Source organism: Peromyscus californicus, unplaced genomic scaffold (assembly GCF_007827085.1).
Source record: "Peromyscus californicus insignis strain IS unplaced genomic scaffold, ASM782708v3 Scaffold_6__1_contigs__length_162567912, whole genome shotgun sequence".
Classification (NCBI taxonomy): Eukaryota; Metazoa; Chordata; class Mammalia; order Rodentia; family Cricetidae; genus Peromyscus; species Peromyscus californicus.
In genome coordinates, this window is record NW_026294584.1 from 151,958,889 (window position 1) to 151,984,378 (window position 25,490).

The 25,490-nt window shown below is 38.3% G+C and overlaps 1 protein-coding gene across 3 annotated transcripts in view; it reads left to right on the forward strand.

The window, feature by feature from the left end:
* The window catches only part of Pik3c2g (phosphatidylinositol-4-phosphate 3-kinase catalytic subunit type 2 gamma), a 326,663-nt gene that overhangs the window by 61,990 nt on the left and 239,183 nt on the right, over positions 1–25,490 (forward strand). For 2 of the 3 annotated variants that reach the window (XM_052721754.1, XM_052721755.1), the window contains 3 exons: positions 3,900–4,095; positions 16,093–16,215; positions 21,033–21,164. In XM_052721754.1, the coding sequence (XP_052577714.1) occupies positions 3,900–4,095; positions 16,093–16,215; positions 21,033–21,164 (451 nt within the window). The remainder of the gene's footprint in view (positions 1–3,899; positions 4,096–16,092; positions 16,216–21,032; positions 21,165–25,490) is intronic. The other variant, XM_052721756.1, reaches the window with a different exon arrangement.

Below are 25,490 nucleotides of genomic sequence, written 5' to 3' on the forward strand. Positions count from 1 at the left end.
TCTCATTACAGATGGTTGTGAGCCCATCATGTGGTTGCTGGGGATTGAACTCAGGACCTCTGGAAGAGCAATCAGTGCTCTTATCCACTGAGCCATCTCTCCCTCGCTTTTTTATTTCAATTACCCATCTAAGTACTGTGGTAACACACATCCAGATGACAAGGGGAAAAGTTGCTTACTCAGACCTTAAGATCCTTTCTACTGATGAAAGTGATAAATTCACAAGAGAAGAAAAAAGAGGGTATTATTTAAACCTTTATTCTGTTTTTTTTTTTAAATAAAATGAGGAAAGTAGAGATCCCTAACAATGAAAAGGATTTTGTTTGTTTTCTTTTTTTTTTTTTTTAAGACTGATAGATTGGTGTCTGCGCTCTATAGTCCTGCTGGAACTCACAATGAAAATCAGTCTGGCCTTGAACTCCCAGAGATCTCTTTGCTTTTGCTTCCCAAGTGGTGAAATTCAAGACTTGTCCTTCTAACCATCCAAGGATACTGAAAAAAAATTATTATGAATTAGATTTTGTTGTGAGAAAAGTTGCAAGCATTGATCTCCAAAGTCATTTGAAATGTAAACTCAAGCTATGTTTGAAAGACCAGCTGGTAGACCAGGCAGAAGGACTGAATTCTGAATTAGGACTCACTGAGACTCTGGGATGATGACTTTGAAAGTTGAAGGGGACTTTCCTACTTGTGTAAAGAGTGGATGTGTGTTTACGTGTTTCAGAGCAGGGTCTACTTTCAGATCAGAAGATCTGGTTTCCAACATTAGCTCTACCACTTCTGAGCTCTGGCACCCAAGACTAAACTCTTGAATCATCAGCTGTCCTAATAGGCACATAATAGGATATTGTGGGTTTGAGGTTGTTATGTTTGCACAGGGAGATGATCTTTGGAAGAGGAACACCTGAGCATCTTCCAGGGACAACATAACTAACAACTGATAACACTGAATGCACAGGCAACCGTGAGAAGTATTTAGAACAACCCACCTTCCACACAGTTAATCTTTCTAGCTGAGAGTTGCATGAGAAACACACAATCTCAATTTTGAGACCAACAGTCAGAAAGAGTTGTTCAATGATATTAGAGTTACCTCCATGTGTCGTCATAGAAGGTGATGCAGGGGCAGAGGGATGGAGAAAACACTGGAGCTAGTACAAAAGGGGTGACCAGAAGACTCTAGGACATGGCGGGATAGTTATGATCGTCTGTGGAGAGCACAGGCACAGTTACCCTGATATGACGCTCACCCCTTTTCTATTGTGAGTGGTGTGGTGAGGTCTCTTCCCCCATACTCCTCAGGGAATTAGAATATGAGATTCCACCCCCCCAAAAAATGAACAGCAATGTGCCCACAGATTTATACTCCATAATAAATCACAACAGATTTCAATTAATATATTTGCTTTACAAATAAATTAACATTGTAATTCTTTTCTCAGAGAAAAATATAGGTGTGATAATATTATTTCACCGTATTTCCCCACCACGTCCAAGGTCTTGATTCACAAAATAATTTGATGATGTCATTGTTGTATATGTATGTGTGTGCAGGTGCATGTGCACATGCACATGTGCTTAGAGGCCAGATGTCACCATCAGGAGTCTTTCTTAGTTATACCCCTTATTAATTTTTGAGGTAGGTGTCTTACTACAGCTGGAGTTTACCTAGATGACTACATAGCAAATTTCAGGAAGACATCAATTTCTGCCTCCGAGTGCAGGGATTACAGATATGAACCACTGTGTCAAGTCTTTTGTTAATATTTCTTTTCTTTTATATGTATGAGTGTATGCCTGCATGTATTGTTGATATGAATGGTGCCCATGGAGACCAAAAGAGGGTAGCTGGAGTTACAGACTGTAGTGAGCTGCCATGTGGGTGCTAGAACTGAACCCATGTCCTCTGTAAGAATATCTAGTATTCTTAACCACTGAGCCACCTCTCTAGTCCCCATGCCTAGCTTTTGATGTGAGCCTTGAGGAGTTCATCTTGGGTTTTCCTGCCCTTATAGCAGGTATTTGCTCACTGAGCCATCTCTGCAGCCTCTGATGATGCACTTGAAATGGATTTTTCATCCAGAGTTCTGGAAACACAGAGACATATTAGTAAGCAACCTCACAGAAGCAAATAATAACCCAGATAATACTGCACTAACAGTAAAGAGTAGAATGTGATAAGTATCAAAATAATTCAGGTTCTCAGGAATGCGAACCTGAGGACAGATCAATAATGTTAGATATGTATTCACTGGCACACTTTCACAAGATTGGGAGTTATCGACAAGAAGTTTGTGCTTCTTGCTCCAAAGAACCAAAAGAAGAATTTGAAAAGAGGAAACAAGATGTTTCTAGAAACTTCCAAATTTCTGCCACCCATGATTCAGGAAAAATCCCTGTTGGGTGGCCTCCAGGGTTTGACAAGCCTTCTTTTAGGACTATTATAGTGCTGCCTTTTGCTTCTGCTTCATTAATTCCCATGATGATTTCTCAGAGAAATTTAATTAGAGAGCCTTTTCTCTTTGCTCATCTTCCCCCAGGCTGTTGCAAAAATGGGCACCATTTAAGAAATCAGACAAATAAGCACAATTTGTCTATCATAAATTTTGTGTGCATTTATGAATAACTAAGTGAATAATAGCATGTGTTGAGCAACAACAAAGAATGCTTAATTGTGGGCAGAATTGCTGGGGGACAGGTTGTGGGAAGAAGCGCCATGCCGAAGCTGGTTTCCATCCTGGGGAGCCTACATACTCTAACACTGGAACAGTGCAGAATACTCAAGAAAAAAAGCTAGCTCTTTGTGTCCAATTCTTTTCAAAACAACTAGAAGCCAAGAAGCAACTTGTGTTTTAGAAGCGACTTTGGAGGAAGTTGCGTATGTTTCTCTAAGTGACATAACCCAAAGTGTGCTTGAACCCTGTCACAGCAGACACTAAGAAGAGTCTAAGGATGTGCTGCTCTGTCCCCTCAACAATACCTTTGCTACTTTAGGAAAATTATTAGCTAATTAATCATTTTTCTTCCTCTATCACTGCCCTTGTTTCATTTAAGTGATTAGGACAAATATTCTAACAAAATGCAACTTAGAAACAAAAGGATTTATTTGGCTTTCAATTTGAAGTTACAGTTCATTATTTAGAGAAAGTCAAAGCAGAAATTTAAAGTATCACATCCACAGTCAAGAGCAGAGAGGGACAAACTCGTGGATTCTTGCTTGCTTGCTTGCTTGCTTGCTTTCATCTAGCTTCCTTCCGTCTTAAGTAGTTCCAGACAACCAGCCTAGGGAATGGAGCCGACCACAAAGGGCTGGTTCTCCCTGCATCAGGTTCCAAGCCTCAGGCCAATCCAACATAGAAAACCCCTCCCTGGGACTCTCCTCAGATGACCGTAGATGGTATCAAGTTGACAGCTAAAACTGATGCTCGCAGTGACAACCCTTTTATATCATCACAAGACAGGTGACGAGTGATCAGCCCAATGGTAAACACATCTTTTAGATAGAATTTGTTTGAAGTAATAAGCCATTTAGAAAATAGGGTCCTTTTCTTAAAGCTAACTTTAAAAAAAAGGTATAAACCAGAAGATAATTGATCGCAAATTTCAATCGATTGGCATGTCAAGTTAATCATAAAAAGAGCCTCCAATTTGTAACTAACAGGTTATATTTTCAAAATCTGTATTGCTAAAGATATGGAAGTGTGTAGACAGATGATCTACCAGCAGCCATGCCAGGCTGCCTCCAGAGGCCCAGATGGCTAATTGGCTTCAGTTAGTAAGGGTCGTTTTAATTAAATTTTATTTAAATTTCATTATAAGATATTTCAAAGCTATAATTGATGGCTTATGAGAAATATGACCCTTCACAGACATCCCATCTCTATCCTTTACTCCCCTAGGCTTCATAGAGCAAGTGACAGCTGAACTATCAAGGTCCATCTCTCAGCTAATCAAAGTGTACTGCAGTAGCTTTTGTACAGATTTCCAGCCTGTGCACACACCTGGAGGTGCCTCCTGCATCCACGCTGGGTTCGATTCCCACCTGAGCTTCACAGTGTGTACCCTGCACAGTGTTCCAGAGACCTGGGCACACAGGTGAGAGGCAGAGAATCTGCACAATTACTCTTGAGTATAATTAGCTTTGTTCTCGCTTGAAGAAGCAAATATGTCATAAAATGTTGGAAAATCAATTGATGCAGATTTATTTTTCATCCTATGATCACTTAATAAAAGTTAAATTCCAGGTGGGTATTCATCCTCCCTTCACCATATTAAAATAATGGCTACAGTGAGTGCCTCATTATGAGATAGACAGTGTTCACCCTGTTTAGTGGATTCTCTAAAATTTTATTTTTCATTATTTAGTCTAAGTGATTAATAATAATTAATAGGATATAAGAGGAGAGAAAGTACACGCACAGGTACTAAGAGTATGTATTTTATAGATAAGCATAGCCAAGTTCTCTGGTCTCTACAAGGTTGTGAGTGGTACAGACATTTTGTCAGATTAGTATCTTAACAAAGTAAAGATTACCAATGGATTATTTGATTTTCACAATTATTCTGGGAATACCACTGGGTTTAAAGTTAACTATATTTATGTAATATTTTCTAGAATAGCATACTTATAGTAACATTGTATAATTTAAATTCTTCGTCGATTGAATATAGAGGAGGACATTAACTTTATTAAAATTAATTAAATCAACTGTTAATGAACATACTATACCTATAGCATTTGACACCAGAAAGAAGAGCTAAAACAACTAAAATAATTAAAATAAATAATTTTAGGATTCATGTACTTTTATTAATTCTTTGAAAATTCCATACATTGTAATGATCATGTTCACTCCTGCTTCTACAACTCTTCCCATACCCACTCCCTTCTGTTCCCATCCAATTTCATGTTTTCATTTCTTTTTATAAATCTGGTGCAGTCTGGCTGCTCACATACTGACGGGTATTGGCCATCCGCTGGAGGATGGTTGACCTATAAGGGGCCTCATCTTTAAAGAAAATCAACTCCCCTTCTCCCAGAAGCTTTCAGTTACCAACAGTGACTAAAGAAGAGCTGGGGCCTCATGCACATCTCCCCTCTATGAGCTGGAATTTTGTCTGACTTGAGCTTTTGCAAGTCTTGTGAGTGCTGTCACAGCGCTTTGAGTTCGTATGTGCATCTACCCAGATTTATCCAGAAAAGCTCCGTGTCATTGTCTGTCACCTCTTGACTCTTACAGTCTTTCTTCCTCTTCTTCCTGGAAGATCCTTGAGCCTTGGGAGGAAGGGGCGTGTGTGCATGCATGTGTGCATGTTTGTGTGTGTGTAAAATAAAATGCGTACATACTTATATAATTAATATAAAAATAAAGTGTGTCTCTATATATAGAAAGCTATTTATATACACATCTCTTCAGTAAAATGTGAAAGATGTATGTGATCTGAAAGGAAAAGAGAATTCATACATTTCTTTAGTATCGACCTAATGTAACCATCATGCATTTCCTGTCTTGATTTTTTTGATGAATTTTAAAAGAATGCTATGTGATTGGATGTGACTCTAGTAGATAATTTTCTAGTTATAATTAAATATACCTTACTTTTAATTCATATGGAAATTCTCTGAAACTTTATAAACACAACTAAAACTATATATATATATATATATATATATATATATATACTGCATACATACATACATAATATGTATTTGTGTATCTATTGATACATAAATGTACATGTAGCATGTGTAATCTATACATTAAGACATTTATATATATGAGTGAAGGTATACTATAGATTTGATCATAGTGTGTGTTTGTTTTTTTTTTGTTTGTTTGGGTTTTTTTGTTTTTTTTCCTTGTTTTTTTTTAAATTTATTTTAATTTATTTTGCAATACAATTCAGTTCTACATATCAGCCATGGATTCCCTTGTTCTCCCCCCTCACGTCCCCCTCACCTTCCCCCCAACCGCCCCCCCCCCATTCCCATCTCCTCCAGGGCAAAGCCTTCCCCACAGACTGAGGTCAACCTGGTAGACTCAGTCCAGGTAGGTCTAGTTCCCTCCTCCCAGGCCGAGCCAAACAATCCTGCATAGGCCCCAGGTTTCAAACAGCCAACTCATGAATTGAGCACAAGATCTGGTCCCACTGCCTGGATGCCTCCCAAACAGATCAAGCCAATCAACTGTCTCACCCATTCGGAGGGCCTGATCCAGTGGGGACCCCTCAGCCATTGGTTCATAGTTCATGTGTTTCCATTCATTTGGCTATTTGTCCCTGTGCTTTATCCAACCTTGGTCTCAACAATTCTTGCTCATATAAACCCTCCTCATTCTCGCTAATTGGACTCCCAGAGATCCACCCGGGGCCTAGTCATGGATCTCTGCATCCAGATCCCTCAGTAGTTGGATGAGGTTTCTAGCACAACAATTAGGGTGTTTGGACATCCCATCACCAGAGTAGGTCAGTTCGGGCTGTCTCTCGACCATTGCCAGCAGTCTGTTGTGTGGGTATCTTTGTGGATTTCTGTGGGCCTCTCTAGCACTTTGCTTCTTCCTATTCTCATATGGTCTTCATTTACCATGGTCTCCTATTCCTTGTTCTCCCTCTCTGTTGTTGATCCAGCTGGGATCTCCCGCTCCCCCAAGCTCTCTTTCCCTCAACCCTCGCCTTTCATTACCCCCACTCATGTCCAGGCTGTTCATGTAGATCTCCTTCCATTTCTCTGTCATTGGGCGATCCCTGTGTCTTTCTTGGGGTCCTGTTTTCCAGGTAGCCTCCCTGGTGATGTGAGTAGCAGACAAGTCATCCTTGTTTCATGTCTAGTATCCTGCTATGAGTGAGTACATACCATGTTTGTCTTTCTGAGTCTGGGTTACCTCACTCAGGATGATTTTTTCTAGATCCATCCATTTGTCTGCAAACCTCATGATGCCATTGTTTTTCTCTGCTGAGTAGTATTCCATTGTGTATATGTACTACATTTTGTTTATCCATTCTTCAGTTGAAGGGCATCTGGGTTGTTTCCATGTTCTGGCTATTACAAACAATGCTGATATGAACATAGCTGAACAAGTGCTCTTATGGTGTGGTTGAGCATTTCTTGGGTATATGCCCAAGAGTGGTATAGCTGGATCTTGGGGGAGATTGATTCCCAATTTTCTAAGAAAGCGCCATATTGATTTCCAAAGTGGTTGTACAAGCTTGCATTCCCACCAGCAGTGGAGGAGAGTTCCCCTAGCTCCACATCCTCTCCAGCATAAGGTGTCTTCAGTGTTTTTGATCTTAGCCATTCTGACAGGCGTAAGGTGGTATCTCAGAGTTGTTTTGATTTGCATTTCCCTGATGATTAGGGATGTTGAGCAATTTCTTAAATGTCTTTCGGCCATTTGAGTTTCCTCTGTTGAGAATTCTCTGTTTAGTTCTATAGCCCATTTCTTAATTGGACTGTTGGGCATTTTGATGTCTAATTTCTTGAATTCCTTATATATTCTGGATATCAGTCCTCTGTCAGATGTGGGGTTGGTGAAGATACATAAATGTACATGTAGCATGTGTAATCTATACATTAAGACATTTATATATATGAGTGAAGGTATACTATAGATTTGATCATAGTGTGTGTTTGTTTTTTTTTGTTTGTTTTTTTGAAGAAAAAGAAAGGATAAATTTTATTATGAAGTTGAATGCATAAATAACATTGCTATTTGTAATACTACATTCTCTGTCTTTTTTTTTCTTTTTTTTTCTTTTGCAATACAATTCAGTTCTACATATCAGCCACGGATTCCCTTGTTCTCCCCCCCTCCCGCCCCCCTCACCTTCCCCCCAGCCCACCCCCCATTCCCACCTCCTCCAGGGCAAAGCCTCCCCCGAGGACTGAGATCAACCTGGTAGACTCAGTCCAGGCAGGTCCAGTCCCCTCCTCCCAGACCGAGCCAAGCGACCCTGCATAGGCCCCAGGTTTCAAACAGCCAACTCATGCAATGTGTAATAATATGTATTTGTGTATCTATTGATACATAAATGTACATGTAGCATGTGTAATCTATACATTAATACATCTATGTATATGAGTGAAGGTATACTATAGATTTGATCATAGTGTGTGCTTGTATAAATACAATTTATTTAACTTTTCTTCATTTTTCTCTGCAAATCACTTGTATGCAGTCTCAATTGTTTCAGCATATTTTAACATATATAACATTGTTACATGAAGACAGTTATGCAAGCATGTACATATTATTATAGACACAAAATAATGCTTTTCTACAAAAGAACTGTTATAATAAGTGAGAACTTTAGTATATTAAACAAAACTGTGCATTTTATTCACTAGAGGAACAAATTAAGACTAGAGTTTGGAGGCTCTCCCCAGAAAAAGACCCAACACTTTTCTCTCTTAAGGAATTCGGGGCCAGCCAGCCTTCTAATATAATGCTGACAAACTGCATATTAGTACATTTCCCTGATGACCTAGTATTGACTTTTACTTGTCAAATTTCTCCCAGATTTATCAATGTAATACAAAAGACTAAGATCTCATACTCTGAGGGTCAGAGATGTAGGGGGTGACTTAACTGAATAGTTCTGGGTGGATCTAGATAAGTCCCATTCATATTTGTAACCAACCTGTCATAATATAGAATAAAAGTTTTCTTTTAAGCTCATCATTGCTACATGTTGAAGATGCCTGTGTCTCAATAATGACATAACTTTATCTGCTTATACATGCATATATTGCATAATAATTATCTTCATAATTGCAAATTATTAATTTTCAACAATTGCTTTTTACAATATCTATACAGTAATCTAAACATTTCTTAATGTATAATATGTATTCAATAAAGATTTACTGGAAGTGCCTACATAAACTTCTTTGAATAGAATTGTAAGCCATGTGGTGACAGTGGGGTGTTGAAGTCTCCCACCATTAATGTGTGGTGTTTGGTGTGTAATTTAAGCTTTAGTAATGTTTCTTTTACATATGTGGGTGCCCTTGTATTGGGGGCATAAATGTTCAGAATTGAAACTTCATCTTGGTGGATCTTTCCTGTGAAGGCTGGGGGATGGGAGGAGGGAGGATGGGAATCTGTGGTTGGTATGTAAAATGAATAGAAAATCTCTTAATAAAAAGATTAATAAAACAATTAAAAAGAATTGTAAATCATTTGATTTATGAAATAGTTATATGGGTCAGGAGAGCCGAGATCAGGAATAAGCTGAGCTAGAAAATGAACAAGTGTTGATTGTGAAAGAAAGGTGACACCTGAGACTCTGGAAGCAAAGAAGATCCTGTAGTAAGTATTAGAGCCTGAGATCCAGGGGCAGTTCCAGTGAAAAGCAGTCCAGAATAATTAGAGCCAGTAGGAGAATGGTTGACCAGAAAGTAACAAGAGCCATTGCTAGTAATAAGAGAAATACAGAACCACAATATAGGTTGGGATTACGTTAAGAAGTCCAAGAATATTATTTTAATAATATTCTGTTCATTCCTTGAGATTTAATACAATGTATTTTGATCATATTCACCTCATCTCACAATCATTCTAGAACCACCCCTACTTGCCTAATCACAACTTTTGCTCTCTTTTTCTCCATCTCATCTCTTTCTTTGTGTGTGTGTCTCTCTGTCTCTCTCTGTCTGTCTCTGTCTCTCTGTCTCTGTCTGTCTCTGTCTCTCTGTCTCTGTCTGTCTCTGTCTCTCTGTCTGTCTCTGTCTCTGTCTCTGTCTCATTCTCTCTGTCTCTCTGTCTCTCTGTCTCTCTGTCTCTCTCTCTCTCTCTCTCTCTCTCTCTCTCTCTCTCTCTCTCTCTCTCTCTCTGTGTTTATATAGTTTTTTGAGAAGGTCTCATTATGTAGACCAGGCTGGTCTTGAACTTGCAAAGATCCACTTGCCTCTGCCTCCAGAGTGCTGGGATTAAAGGTGTATGTGATTTGTATTACCCAAATACTCTTGGATATGAGCACTGCTCTGGAAACATGGCCCATGTACTACGGGCCACACACTTAAAGAAAATTGACTCTTCATCTTCTAAAAGCTATCAAATGTTAATAGTCCCTGAGCTAGATAGAGGGCAAAAAATATTTTTAATCTCTTCAGTCATTCACAAGATACAATGCTTACCTTGCTATGGTAATTAGAATGCCAGTGCAATTATGCACAAATGCATTATGTGCATAATAATGTATATTATATCATAGATTATATTCATGTGTAAATATTTTGACATTTATAATTATGAAGATTCCAAACACATTAGCAAGCTGAAATTGCTTCTTAGTGAGAGGATTCTCTCCTTATGAGGCACATCAGAGAGATTCGTAGAGGCTCCCTGTCATTTAACCTTCACCATCAAAAGGTATGTGAGCAGACTATCTTTCATGAATGTCACTAAAATTTCATTTATAATCTCAAATTTTCATATCACCATGCCAAGCAATATGAATACTGTAAGCACACTAAGAAAATGGATTCTAAGTTTAAAAACCATATCTATATGAAATGTGTGATATCAATGTACTCTCGCAGGAAGTAAATGATCATTGAATTAAATGGGAAAGAATATAGAATGATATACTAATATGCCAATACAAGTAACAAAGTATATAAATATACTACATACCACAGGACATAATTTGAGAATACAAATTATTGTCAAGTATACATAGAGCCTTCAAGTGACCAAAATATAAATAACAAGTCTAAAGAATGTTGAGATAACCTTCACAATATAGCTCTCACTCTTTTCTCTACAGTGTGATTAAGTAAAAAATCAACTGTGTGTGTGTGTGTGTGTGTGTGTGTGTGTGTGTGTGTGTATGTGTATAAAAATTTGAGTGTAGTTGGAAGTTTTCCTGTGTCTCACTTGGTCCCAAGTAAACACACAGAGGCTTATATTAATTACAAACTATGACCTATGGCTCAGACTCCTTGCCAGCTAGCTCTTTCATCTTAAATTAACCCATTTCTATTAATCAATATGTTGCCATGTAGCCATGGCATTACCAGTCTGCTGGTATCTTATTGATCCTTGGGCAGCAAGCTGGTATTTTCTGACTCCACCCTTCTTCATCTTAGTCTTCAGTTTGAACATACCCTCTAACCTCATTCTGCCTCACTATTGGCTAAGCAGCTTTATTTATCAACCAATGAGAATAACACATATTTGTAGTTGATATATTGTGCACCCCAATAAACTTATCTGGGGGTCAGAGAACAGAACAGCCATAATATTAAACATAGAGTTTAGGCAGTGGTAGCACACACCTTTAATCCTAGCATTCCAGAGGCAGAGATCCTCTGGATCTCTGTGAGTTCAAAGCCACACTAGAAATAGCCAGGCATGGTAACAAGAGCCTTTAATCCCAAGAAGTGAGACTTTAACCCCAGGAAGTGATGGCAGAAAGCAGAAAAGTATATAAGGTGTGAGGACCAGGAACTAGAGTCTGTTAAGTTTTTAGGCTTTTGAGCAGCAGTTCAGCTGAGATCCATTTGGATGAGGACTCAGAGGCATCCAGTCTGAGGAAATAGGATCAGCTGAGAATTGGCAAGGTAAGGTAGCTGTGGTTTGTTCTGCTTCTCTGATCTTCCAGCATTCACCCCAATACTTGGCTCCAGGTTTGATTTTATTAATAAGACCTGTTAAGATTCCTGCTACACATATTCACAGTGTACAGAAAGTTATCCCACAGCATTTGAGTAGTTTTTAAAGTTCATGAATTAAGGAATTTCCACCCCTAGGGAGAATCTGAGGGTTCAGAAGATTTCCCATTCAATTACTGCTAGGTTTAGAAGAAAAAGAAGTCAATTTGGGCTAATTCAAGCCCGTCTTTCAGATTTACTGCAGAATTATGCTAGACCTTTAAACAAGAAGCAACCCTAACACTGCTCAAGCTAATCCACAAAATACAAATGAAAGGAACTCTTCCAAATTAATTTCACAAAGTCCAACTACTAAAACTAGAGTAGACAGAAAAAACAGTAGAGACCAGGGCAGGAAATGATGAAATAGAAACTAAAAAAATATTATATAGAATTAATTAAACTATGAGTTGGTTCTTGGAAAAGGGTAACAATATTGGCAAACCCCTAGCCAAACCATGAGATAATTAATTGTGGTTGATATACTGTGCACCCCAATAAACCTATCTGGGGGTCATAGAACAGAACAGCCACTATATTAAACATAGAGGTTAGGCAGTGGTAGCACACACCTTTAATCCTAGCATTCCAGAGGCAGAGATCCTCTGGATCTCTGTGAGTTCAAAGCCACACGGAAACAGAGCCAGATAGTAGTGGCACACACCTTTAATCCCAGTACTGGGAAGCGCACACACCTTTAATCCCAGCACTTGTGATCTCATGTCTTGTTTGGGAAAGACACACGCCTTTAATCCCCAGGAAGTGATGGCAGGAAGCAGAAACGTATATAAGGCATGAGGACCAGGAACTTTAGGCTTTTTAAGCTTATAGGCATTTAGCAGTAGTTCAACTGAGATCCATTCAGATGAGGACTCAGAGGCTTCCAGTTTGAGGAAACAGGATCAGCTGAGAAGTTGGTGAGGCGAGGCTAGTTGTGACTTGTTCTCCCTCTCTGGTTATTCAGAATTCACCCCAACACCTGGCTCCTGAGTTTTTTATTTAATAAGAACATTTAGAAATTCATGTTACAATTATTTAATTAATTAATTGGAGACTATAAAGGTCTTCTTTGAGTAGACTCAGGAGGGAATACTTTGAAAATTTACATCCAAACATTGAAACACTTGACACAAATAGACACATTTTCTACATACCTATTACCTGCCAAAACTAAAATGAGAGTATATAAGATATTTAAAAAGGCTTATGACAAGCAATGAGATTGCATCAGTAATAAAAATTCTCCTCATAAATTAAAGCCGGAAACTATACAGATTCACTAATGAAGTCAACCAAATATTGAAGAGGAACGTAATTCCAACCCTTCTCCAATTGTTCCACAAAATAGAAAGGGAAGGAAATCCTCTAAAGTCAGGATTACCCGGGTAACTGTGTGATATAAACACACAATAAAAAATTAGAACTCCATGTCAAGTTTCCTCATGAACACAGATGCAAAATTTCTAAATGAAATACTGGCAAACAGAATTCAAGATCACTTTGATGGATCAAGGTCAAAATTAATGAAAGCTAAAATAAAGAGACTTAAGGACAGAAGTCACCTGACCATCTTGATATCTTTATTTGTAAATGATATGCATCATGGTTTTATACATAAAATATTTTATGGGATCAACCAGAAAACATTTAAATCTGATAAACTATCAGGAAAGTTATGGATTATAAAGCTAAAATACAAAAATCAGAAACTTTCATACATAGCAGTGATGAATTAGCTGAGAAAAAAATTAGGGAAAATATCCTATTCAAAGAAGCTTCAAAAAAGTAACTAGAAATAAAACTGATAAATGAGGTGGGACCTTTAAGATATTAATATAAAAAATGAGCCGGGCGGTGGTGGCGCACGCCTTTAATCCCAGCACTCGGGAGGCAGAGCCAGGCGGATCTCTGTGAGTTCGAGGCCAGCCTGGGCTACCAAGTGAGTTCCAGGAAAGGCGCAAAGCTACACAGAGAAACCCTGTCTCGAAAAACAAAAATAAAAAAAATTAAAAAAAAAATGAAGGAGACTCTAGAAAGAAATTCTGTTTCTAGATTTTAAAAATCAATAATGTGAACATGAACAATAACAAAAGTCATCCACAGTTCAGTGCAATCCTCTTCAAAATTCTAATGACATTCTTCACAGAACTAGAAAGAAATGCCCTAAATTTCACATGAAACAAAAAGGAAAGCTATAGGAGTACTAAGCAGAAAGAACAGTCCCCGAGTTTTCACAACACAAGAGCTCAAAGTATACAACTAGGTCATAGTGACAAAGAGAGCATGGCTCTGTCACAGAGGAGGCATGGAACTGTTATGGAACAATCTTTTTGTACACCATGAAGATGTGTCTCTGCTAAAGCACCTTATGATTGGTTTAATAAGGAGCTAAACAGCCAATAACTAGGCAGGAAAGGATAGGTGGGACTTCCGGGGAGAAAAAAAGATATCTAATCTTAGCATTTTTTGAAAAATGATGTTTGGGGTCATAACCAGAGAAATAAGGCAAGAGAAAAAATAAAACAGTGTCCAATTAGGAAAATAAGCCAAATTATCTATTTGCAGACAATATGAGCTTGTGCTTAAAAGACCCTAAGGAGAGCAATGGAAACTCAGATCTAATCACAAACAACAAAGAAGAATGGGAACTCAGCTCTGAAAACAAGAAGCTTTACTAAATGACACTACCAAGCTCATTAAGATAGAAACAGTAGGAGAAAAAAAACTTTCCACTTCCTGAAGCAACGTAAGTGAAAGTGTGAAAGAGTTCTCTAGAGAATATCATACATGCTGAGGAAAGATACTGAACAGGACCCTAGAACACAAAAAAGTTCTCCTAACTCAGTCTGGCTAGATTAGTGTTGAAGGAAATTGGCCATATTTCCAAAAGCTCTCTATCGATTCAGTGAAATCCCCATCCAAATCTCAATGTCATTCTTCACAATAATATATTTTTTAAAAAAATCTTGAAATGCATATGAGAACAGAAAAACAAAATGCACAAAGACAGTTGAATGTCTTCAGCTTTCACATCAAGGAAATGCAGATCAAAGCTATATTGTGATTCTGTCTCACCCCAGTCAGAACTACCACCAAGGAGAAAAAAACTCCACAATCACTGGAGGGATGTGGTGAAATAAGACGCTTTGTACACTGCTGGTGGGAATGTGGATTAGCATAGACAGGTTGGAACTCACTATTGAGAACCCTCATATATGCACAAGTGGACTACTATAGACCTCTACTATTCCTCAACGAACCTACTATGTGAACACACACACCCATGTGGAAGGAATTCTACACCACAGCCAAGTTATGCCATCAGTTAGTCAACTACATAAACATCGTAAAATATTCTATTTAAAAAAAATAGAGTATTAGTGCCCCAAAGATAAGGATGAAATCATGTCATTTGAAGGGAAAGGGACAAAGTCAGAGATCAGATTAAACGAAACAGTCCAGACAAATATAGTATGTTTGGTATCATATGTAGTATCTGGCAGGAAAACTGGGGGATGGGACATAAAAGTAAAAGAGCGATTGTTTTGAGACCAAAGGAAAGAAGAGACGGAAGAAGGGCAGCAGGCTATGAAATGTAGCTAAAATACACGATATGCCTGCATGAATACAGCACAAAGAAACCATTACTTTGTACAATAAATGTGTGCTTATAAAAATAATTATGTTTTCCAAAAGCAGATTTTTGTGGTGCTTGGTGCTTATAGTCCAGGCTTGAGCAGCTGAGACAAGAAGACCACATCGAGCTTCATGCCAGCCTGGACTACATAGTGAATGCCAGGCTACCCTGGATTACAGAGGAGTGAGGGTGTCTCAAAAACAAAACCAAACAAAACAAAACACAGGGACAACAAACGCCACACAAAACAAGACTGTTGCCTTTATTCTGTGTTTTTGGCTGCCCCTAGTTTTGTACCTTCTCTTATCAGCATTTCACAAGAGTGAAAACAATCCTTGTGTTTCTGTTCCATTAGAAGTAAATTACAGCCTTTTCTATCCCTCTTGAGGGGATATCAGGGGATATGCCCCCCTGCTCCTCCACCCCCATTGGCACCTCCAACAGGTGAGGAGGCAGATGAGGAGGGGCTGGAGCTGAATCTTGTGAATTTCCATGGCTGCTTTGATGTAACTGCTCTTGCAATCTAGGTATAGAACCTTCACAATAGGTTTCAAGATTTTCCAGAGAAAACTGGTCAGTGTTGTTGAACTGGTGTCTCCATAGACACAGAAGAGCCACGGGGCTGCCTATTCTGCAGTCTTTCTCACATATCCAACATAAATTTTTATAGTGATTTTTAAAGCACACTTTACACAAGTAACTGTATTTTTATCGTTTGACTTTGACAATAACAATAATTGACCCTTTTAGGAAACTATCTCCTTCCATGTGTTGTGCTTATTGGATCAATGTTTCTTTTCAGCTACAAAGCATTTTCGTTTTCCTGCTGGCTCACATATGCTGGGAAGAAGCTGTGCCAAGTGAAAAGCTGCAGATCCATGCCAGTCACAAAATCATTCTTTCTTTTGGTCAACTGGAATGAAATGTAAGTTTAATCTTTATTCTGGCTGTGCTGGCTAGCTAAGAAAAGTCAGCCCTTATTGCATTTTAAACAGACCATGTTGTGTGTGTGTGAGACAGAGAGACAGAGAAACAGATGGACAGATAGACAGACAGACACACAAAGAGACACACACAGAGAGAGAGACATACAGAGAGAGACAGAGACAGAGAGACAGACAGACAGACAGACAGACAGAGACAGACAGAGAGACAGAGAATCTGGCAGCCAGTTAACTGATCTGATGGTATGGTAAGTACAGAAGTACAGTAGATAAACAAACTGTTCATTAAACAGACTTAAAGTCCATTGAAAATCTTAACCAACCTTCTCATCCATATGACTGAATTGAGAAGCAGGGAAAACTATAAATAGGAGAGGCACTATTGTTCATTCCCATACCGGAGATCAGGAATAGCCTGAATTTTAACTAAGATGGTTTCATCTAAGAAGAAAGAAATCACCTGATCATATGTGGCCTCTCTTCTCACGTAAGTCAGTTGTGTATTTTTTAAAATAGTCAATGGGGGTGGGAGGATAAGCATATATGTACATATGTGTTATGTGAATGTATTACTAATTAGGTGGGGCAGGGCCCTGTTTCCTCCTCTGGTGACCATTTATTAAATCCCAAGGTCAAGCACCCTGATCTTTTTTTTTTTTTAAGATTAATTTATTTTTATTCTCTGTGTGGGAGTGGTTGCCTGAATGTACGTATGTGTGTCATGTGCATGCAATGCTCATGGAGGCCAGAAGGCACTGGATCCCCTCATGGTTGTGAGCCACCATGCAAGTGCTGGGAATTGAACCCCAGTCCTTTGCAAAAGCAGCCAGTGATCCCCAACTGCTAGTCATGTCTCCAGTCCCTTAGCTACCTTCTTGACACTCTCCCTGCACCCTTCCCTTGCCCCACACAACACAAGCCCTCTTGCTCAAACTCGGGCTTACCACCCCCTCCATGGCATTGTCAAGTTTCCAGAAGCAACTCTCTCCACTCCTGCTGCTGCTCCATTTCCGTGTGGTCTCTAATGCTTCTGTGAGATCAGCATTCTCAACCTGCCAAGTACAATGTGCCTCCTCTTGTCTCTCAGAGCTTTCACCAGGTCCAGTATTGGGAGACAATTTGCCACTTAGAATTAATCTAACTCATTGAAAAATATATGTGCGAGCTTCTAGGAGTCTGAGGGTGTGGTTAGGTGACAGCATCTCTCTGACCACAGTGCTGGCACAGGCAATTGAGACTGTGTTCAAGACAGGGTGTTCAGCCTTCTGTTCCCCCACATACAACAAGATCCTCCCCACTCCACACCAAACTCAAATTACTCTGTGACTTTACATTCACCAGGATCCCTTCTTTGTTTAAGATTCCTAATTCTTTTGGCCAAAGATGCAACTTCCATTGTCTGCCCCATTTTAAAACTCAGAATTAGTTCTATTTGTAAAATTCTCCATTGTCTTTCCAGTTCATTTAAACCAAAATCCAAATCATTTAGTATAGAGCCCTGGCTGTCTGATCCTGGCCTCTACATACCTCTGTGTCTTCACTTCTAGGACCAACCCTAGTCCCTGACTCTTCACCTTGCCAGACTCTGAATCAAATCTACCCTGCAAAGAACAGAGATCACACTTTGCTAGAGGTTCTCTTGGGTCAGAAATGCATTGCTTCTCTCCATCCACCTTGCAAACACCTGCTAACTTCCTTCTCAATTAACCCTTTCTGCACTGTGGATGTCCACCTTTTCTTTCACTGCTTGGTCTGAACTCTGAACTTCTCTCAAATGGATGTGTTATTTTGAATTCTGTTTGGCATCTTCTAAGTGATATAGATTACTTTGTGTTTTGTTTGTATTTTCTTTTTTTTTTTTAAAGAAATTTTCATGATCCGTCAGCTAAAAAAGCACAATGTAGAAAAAAGTTCAGTAAGAGTTATTGGTTAATTGATGATTTTTGTGCAACCAAGGGCTCCTTTAAAATGTTATTAACCTGGTTAATTGATAAAATTATTCATTCAATTTGACTAAAACTCATTTCTGATTATTTCTAAAAATCAAATTCACTTTCACCTCAAGAGAAAAATAAAAGTCTAATTATACAGTCAGCTTCATAGAAAAATGAAGAACTCATTAGTATTTTTGAAAATTGTATTTATGTATTTATTTTCTTTAAACTGCTCAAGTGTTATTTTTCTATAAGAGATCCTTGCATTCTCCCAACGGAGTTAGGTATTTCAACCTAGAATCATTTATCATTTTGCTTCCATTAAACATATTTACATTCCATTTCCCTAGATGTCAACAACAGTTTTACATAGCATGCATTTGTTACATTGGAGTTGAAAGTACATTTCATTGCTAGACTTTAATGCTAAGCACCAAACTGTCTCTGGTTTGCAAAAAGTATCTTACATAAAAGACAAAAGAATAATGACAACTCATTTTTACTTTCTAAATGATTTATTTTTATGTTTATGCATGTGCATGTGTTTGTAAGAGTATATGCCTTATATGTGAGGGTGCCCATAGAGGCCAGAAGAAGATGTCAGATTCTGTGAAGCTGCAGTTGCAGGAAGTTGTGAGCCACCTGACATCTGTGTGCTGGGCATCTGATCCCCTAGAAGAACAGCAAGTGCTCTTAACTACGGAGTCAACTCTTTAGCTCTTATTGCAGTATTGTATAAAGTATTTTTCTTGCCCCCCACACACTAAAATTTTCATTCTTTTGTTTTTAAGTAGTCATGGAGAAGTTTAAAAACAGAAACAATATTCCAGTGAATGTGAGTCCATACATATTCAGAAGATGAACGGGGCGCTATTTAGCATGCATGTTCTCTTTCCTAGAATTGGTTTTTATGAAAGTGAACGAATGGAGATTGGCAGCAACCATCAACTGTAATATCTCTGTTTTTATCACTCTTAATGTGAAAAGCTCAAGCTATATAGGAAAAACCAGCTCTTCTGAGGAAAAAGAACTTTCTAGGTTATGTGAAAAATGGAATAAGATTATAGTTTCCATCACAGTACAGAAAAATGGAATTGTAATATAGAGCCAATTATAGATAAAAGAACATTCAAGAAATTACTGTACCTTCTACATTATAGTCAACATTTTGTGTCATTTCAGAGATTCTTTTAAGCTCAGAAGCATTTGAATGAATATGGAAACTGAAATCATATAAGTGAAAAATACTTAGACACCAAAATATACATTGTTTTAATCAGCCTGAATTTTGTTCATCTTTAAAAGTAGATTCCCATCACCATTGTCTTTCCTCCTGTCATGCTCCCCTGACTTTTACTAGAATTGCATTTTCTTTCTCCAAAAAGGGACATTTTTATAAATCAAAATCTTAAGTACACAGCAGTTAATATAAATTTTTGTGTGACTGACTGAAAAAAAAAAGAACGGAGTGAAAAACACAGCCTACTATGTGCCACCCATTGTGTCACGCCACAGTAGTTTCATGGATATGGAAAATAAGGTTTAGGAAGGTGGAGTCAGTTGTTGAATGAGAGGCATCCTATTAACCAGCAGGGCCAGTTTTCCAACACATACACTTTCCAGTCCCAAAGGGGGATTTATCATTCCCATGTGTGGCTTATTTGTTGATGGCTCACAGTTGCTATTAACTTAGTATATAACATCATACACTAAAATTACATTAACTTGCTTCAATCCCAGAATCCTCTTCCCTGTTTCCTATCAGTTACATTATCTGCTAGGTTACAGTGTAGAAACTAGAACTCACCATCTATTTCTCTCTATCCTTTTTTACTGTCAATCGAATTTCTTTTATCCATTTGTACCTCTAAAATACCTCATCTGGTTCTGTGAGTGTGAGTTGCTCTATTATCCCCTAGGTACTTCTTTACACATATGTGCTGCAGCTGAATATACGTGAGTGTTGTCAGTCAATCTTGGGCCTGTTTCCCCATAGTTTACCCTCTCCAATCTGTCTGTGTGTCTGTGTGTGGTGATGGCATCGTTTGTAATGTAAGATCAGGAGTCCTCTCCTTCTACCATATGGTTTCTGAGGATCAAACCCAAGTCATTAGGCTTTTAGAAAATGCCCTTAACTGATCAACCATTTTCCCAGCCCAAGAAAACATGAATCTTTCAGGCTGGGCTGCAATGAGATGGGGTTTCAGAACACCATTCCAAGAAGGGAAAAAATGTGTTCCAAGAAGGGAGAAGTACATAGCACACAGCATGGGGAAGAGAGGAGGATTCTTGTGAATTAAAATATTCCCTGCTAGGGCAAAAGAGAGGCTCATTAAGGCTTGAGAATCTAATGAAATCAAGCTTAGGAAACTCAGGAAGTTTGAAGTTTAAAAAAAATTCCTGAGATTCACAAGGTTCCTCTGCAAGGTTACAAGCTGCAGAGTTGCTGGGAAAAGAATGACTTGGGTTTGATCCTCAGAAACCATATAGTAAAAGGAGAGGACTCCTGATCTTACATACAAACAATGCCATCACCACACACAGACACACAGTCACACAGAACAACAACAATGACAACAACCAAGATTCACTTCTAGTTATTTACTTCCTAAGATGAATTTAACCAGTCTTTCCTATGTGCTTACAATTTTGTATGAGAATCAAGTTATGCTATATTTAAATGACTCCATGTGTCACAATTTTAAGAAGTAAAATTATTACTTATTGAGTATCGTTGTCTTGTATATCTCACTAAATTTTTCAAGGGGCTATCTCAATTCAAATACTCAAACATTTTCCCCAAATAATTGCAAGAAAATGTTTGTAAAATCATGATTAAATTGGATACTTCTTTTGCTTTTCAGAATCAATTTTCCTCTTGAGATAAAGTCACTTCCAAGAGAATCCATGCTCATTATAAAAGTGTTTGGGATTGACTCTGCCACCCACAGAGCAAATCTTCTGGCCTGGACCTGCCTTCCACTGTTCCCAAAAGAGTAAGTATATCATCTGTGATTAACAGAGTTCTGGTTCCAATTCAATCTTCCGGGAACTGAATGTTCTTCAGGTTATGGCATAATGAGAAAAATCAAGAGGACATTTTATACTAAAATGAGGTAGCTCAGTATAAATCATGAGTATTGAAATTAGAAGCGAAGGGCAAAAATGGAGACCTGGCTTTAGCAGCAGCACATGCTCTGCTCATCAGCTGGGTCATTTACAACAGAGAGGGGTTGGCAAGATCAGTCTCGATGACTTTTCTTCCTTAAGCAGCCAACTTCCCTGGAATTAGTAATTCAAAATGACTATGCTGTCATTTAGGAAAAAAAGCCACAAAACTCTGACTAAAGTAAAATTATAAAACATGACTGCTTCGCTGGTCTCTTATTGCCAAGAAAAAAAACTTGGCAACTTCCAAAAAAGCATGGAACTGAGTTCAGATAGTCTTTCAGAATTAACAGCTTTTGCAAAGTCAACTGTTTATTTAACCTATAATTCTTGAGAATTATTCATGCTTAGAACATAAAATAAAATCAACTAGTGATTGTCTATGCTTTTAAGGGAAAATATTTCCAGAGGCATCAATGTATTTTTTTTTTAACACAAGAAGCCTGGCTTTAGGATTAGATGACAAAATCCAGGACCTTCAAAAAATCAGAATTTGTGTTGTGCTAATATTAGTATAAGGCACGTTACTACACATATTTATAGCAGGAATCTTAAAAGTTCTTAACAATAAAAACAAACCTGGAGCCAGGTATTGGGGTGAACACTGAAAGATCAGAGAAGCAGAACAAGCCACAGCTTCCTAACCTCACCAATTCTTCAGGTGATCCTGTTTCCTCAGACTGGAAGCCTCTGAGTCCTCATCCAGAATGAATCTCAGCTGAACCATTGCTCAAAGCTTAAAAGCTTAACCAGCTAAAAGCTTCTAGTTTCTGGTCCTCATGCCTTATATACCTTTTTGCTTTCTGCCATCACTCCCTGGGATTAAAGGCTCACTTTCTGGGATTAAAGGCATGAGTCACCATGCCTGGCTGTTTCCAATGGGGCCTTGAACTCACAGAGATCCAGAGGGATTTCTGCCTCTGGAATGCTAGGATTAAAGGTGTGAGTGCCACCATTTTCTAGCCTCTGTATCTAGTGGCTGTTCTGTTCTTTGACCCCAGATAAGTTTATTAGGGTGCACAATATTTTGGGGAACATAATACCACCACACATATTGGTCTAAGAAAAACTTGGTATTATGGAAGTGTATAAAGTATTGGTTTTCAGTTTTCAGATTCAACATTCAACCACTATAGACAAACCAGATCAAACTTTAAAAATTCATTGGATTATTTCTGATCTGGACCCTGGGTATGTGCATCTGCTTGTGTGTATATGTATGTATGAACATACTTGTGTAAGTTGTATATGTATACATGTCTCTATGTGTATATGTGTATATGTATGAGTATCTCTCTGTATACATGTGTGTTTGTGTGTCTTATGTAAATGCGTATGTCCTGTATGTGTAGGTATATGTGTCTCTGTGTATGTACACATTGATGGCTTGGCTTGGGTTTTGATAGTCCATCTCCATGTGTGTGTTGAGGACAGGGAATGCATTCATCTCTGTAATGTCTGCCATCTTACATAAGGTACCATATAAATAGGCAATCAATGGAGGTTTGTTTACCAAAAATCAACCCCTGCAGGTAGATTTTAAAAGTCTACAAAAGCACAGGTTGGCTCTAGGAGCAAGGTCTGCTGCTGTTTGGAGACATTTCAAATATCTGACTTGAGCACAAAAAGCATCCATGACTTTGTCCATAAGAGCTGCCATACAGGCATCCTTCCACCTGTGAGAAAGTTTCTTTTCAGTTTCATCTGCAGAATTAGAGATGTAGCATTTCTAGCATTTTTGTAAAGTCATATTTCCAGTTATTAACTGAAAAGAGAATTGAGTGCATTTGGTCCTCAGCTTGCCATGTGCAGAGGTGCCAGTATAAACTCTGGCATCTGTTTGCAGGGCATGGTTTTCCAGTGTGGGAGTCTTCGGGAAGCAATTATCTGGGACTGATCCAAGGTGATGATTTTGCAAGGAAATGTATGTAAAGCAGTGATGATGAGGCACAGGAAAACACAATAGACTTCTATGATTAGTTCAACAAGCGTTTGGAAATACATTCCCAGAAGACTGTTTCTCATCAAAACCAGAAAAATCTCCATCTCTCCTGGGATAAACAGTCAAAAGAAATTCAGATTGTTCTAAGACATCAGAAATCCATCAAGTGTGGCTGTTGAGACACAGCCACAAACTCTATTTTGTGCCTCACTAGAATTTACCGAGATTCTTAATCAATTTATTTGGTGTAGATATATCCAGATCACAGAAAAGTGGCATCTTGCTTTCATTTCTACTCACAGGATGACCCTTGCCCATAAATATTTGATATTGAATCTTCTATCATAGTTCGAATTGCCCCTCATCAGTTGTATGCAATTGTAATGATCACTTATATTGATATTGTTTCCATCATGCACATGACCTCAGAATAGCTTCCTGGAGGCATTCTGTCTCTTTAGGACCCCCAAAAGTGGGCTTTTGAAAAACCAATGGTGATTAAGTTCATATATATCTATGAGGGATGCATTAGTTAATGTCTACACATAAAAATAAGCATTGACATTTCTAAGCATCAAAAACATTCACCTTCAGTTCTATAAAGAAAAATATCTCAAATATAAAGGAAAGATTTGGTAGACAAAATCACAGAGTCTTTTGCAGCCAAGATTGTCCCTGTATATACAATCATAGTAGACATGAACCTCTCCCACTTCAGCAAGGACTGGTTTCTTTCAGCACAACCATGTCCAAGAGCTCCAGCTCCAATTCAAGTTCAGAAATAAATAGTGTAATTGCTGCTTAGCATTTTTATTGTGGAAGCTACTTTGCCATATAGATTCCCTACATTGGCTAAATGATAGTATTTTCTTGAATGTTATAAACCCAAATCCCAGGTATCCCCCAAAGATTCTAATTCAGTTGTTTATTTTATTTTATTTTATTTTATTTTATTATTTTATTTTATTTTATTTTATTATTTTATTTTATTATTTTATTTTATTTTATTTTACTTTACTTTATTTTATTTTATTTTATTTTATTTTTGAGACCAACAGTATTTTCAAGATTCCTGGGGTGAGTTAAAGTCTTAAAAATAAAAATCATTTGCAGAATTTCAAACACGACCTAAAATCAGTCTTACTCTCCAAATAATTTGATTCCTCAGCCAACTGACTGGGTTGTTAATGCTAACCTCCTCATTTCAACTCTGTTTTTTGTAGCTAAAGTTTTCCTGCCTGGCCCACAGTCAGGACAAATCTCTCTCACCTGCCAGTCCCACAGCTGTCAGACCCAACCAAGTAAACACAGAGACTTATATTGGTTACAAACTGTATGGCCGTGGCAGGCTTCTTGCTAACTGTTCTTACAGCTTAAATTAATCCATTTCCATTAATCTATACCTTGCCACATGGCTCGTGGCTTACAGGCATCTTCACATGCTGTTTGTCATTGTGGTGGCTGGCAGTGTCTCTCTGACTCAGCCTTCCACTTCCCAGCTTTATTCTCCTCCTTGTCCCGCCTACACTTCCTGCCAAGCCAATGGCCAATCAGTGTTTTATTTATTGACTAATTAGCAACACATTTGCCATACAGAACATCCCACAGCACTTCCCCCTTTTTTTCTTTTTATTAAAATAGAAAAGGGGAAATATGGTGATATTTTATTTGTATTAAAATATTATTTGTATGTTAATAAATAAAGTTGCCTGGGGGTCAGAGCTATTGGCAAGCCATAGGAAAGCAGGGCAGTGGTGGCGTACTCTTGTAATCCCAGCACTTGGTAGGCAGAGCTGGGTAAGTCTCTGTGTGTTCAGGGATACAGCCATTATTGGATACACATGCCTTTAATCAATACCAATCATGTAAACCTGGAGGTCTATACAGACAGGCCGTGAGGAGGCGGTCATGTGGTTGGGTTTACAACCAATGAGAAGGCAGAACAGGAACTCTCTATAAAGACTTTAACACAGGGGTAGCTCTGGTTCGGAGAGGTAGAACCACCGCAGGAGGAAGGGTAAGGTTTTAGCTCTTAGCTCTGACCTCTTGGCTTTCTTCTTTGCATTGGTTCTGTGTTTCTTATTTAATAAGAAGGTTGGTTACATCTACAGTTTCAGAATTAAGTAGTAAACAGTAGTTGTGTTCTTCAAGCTCATTGGTTTTCTTCTGGTCCACAAGAGGCCCAGAGTCCACTTGCCACACTTGCAAGAGG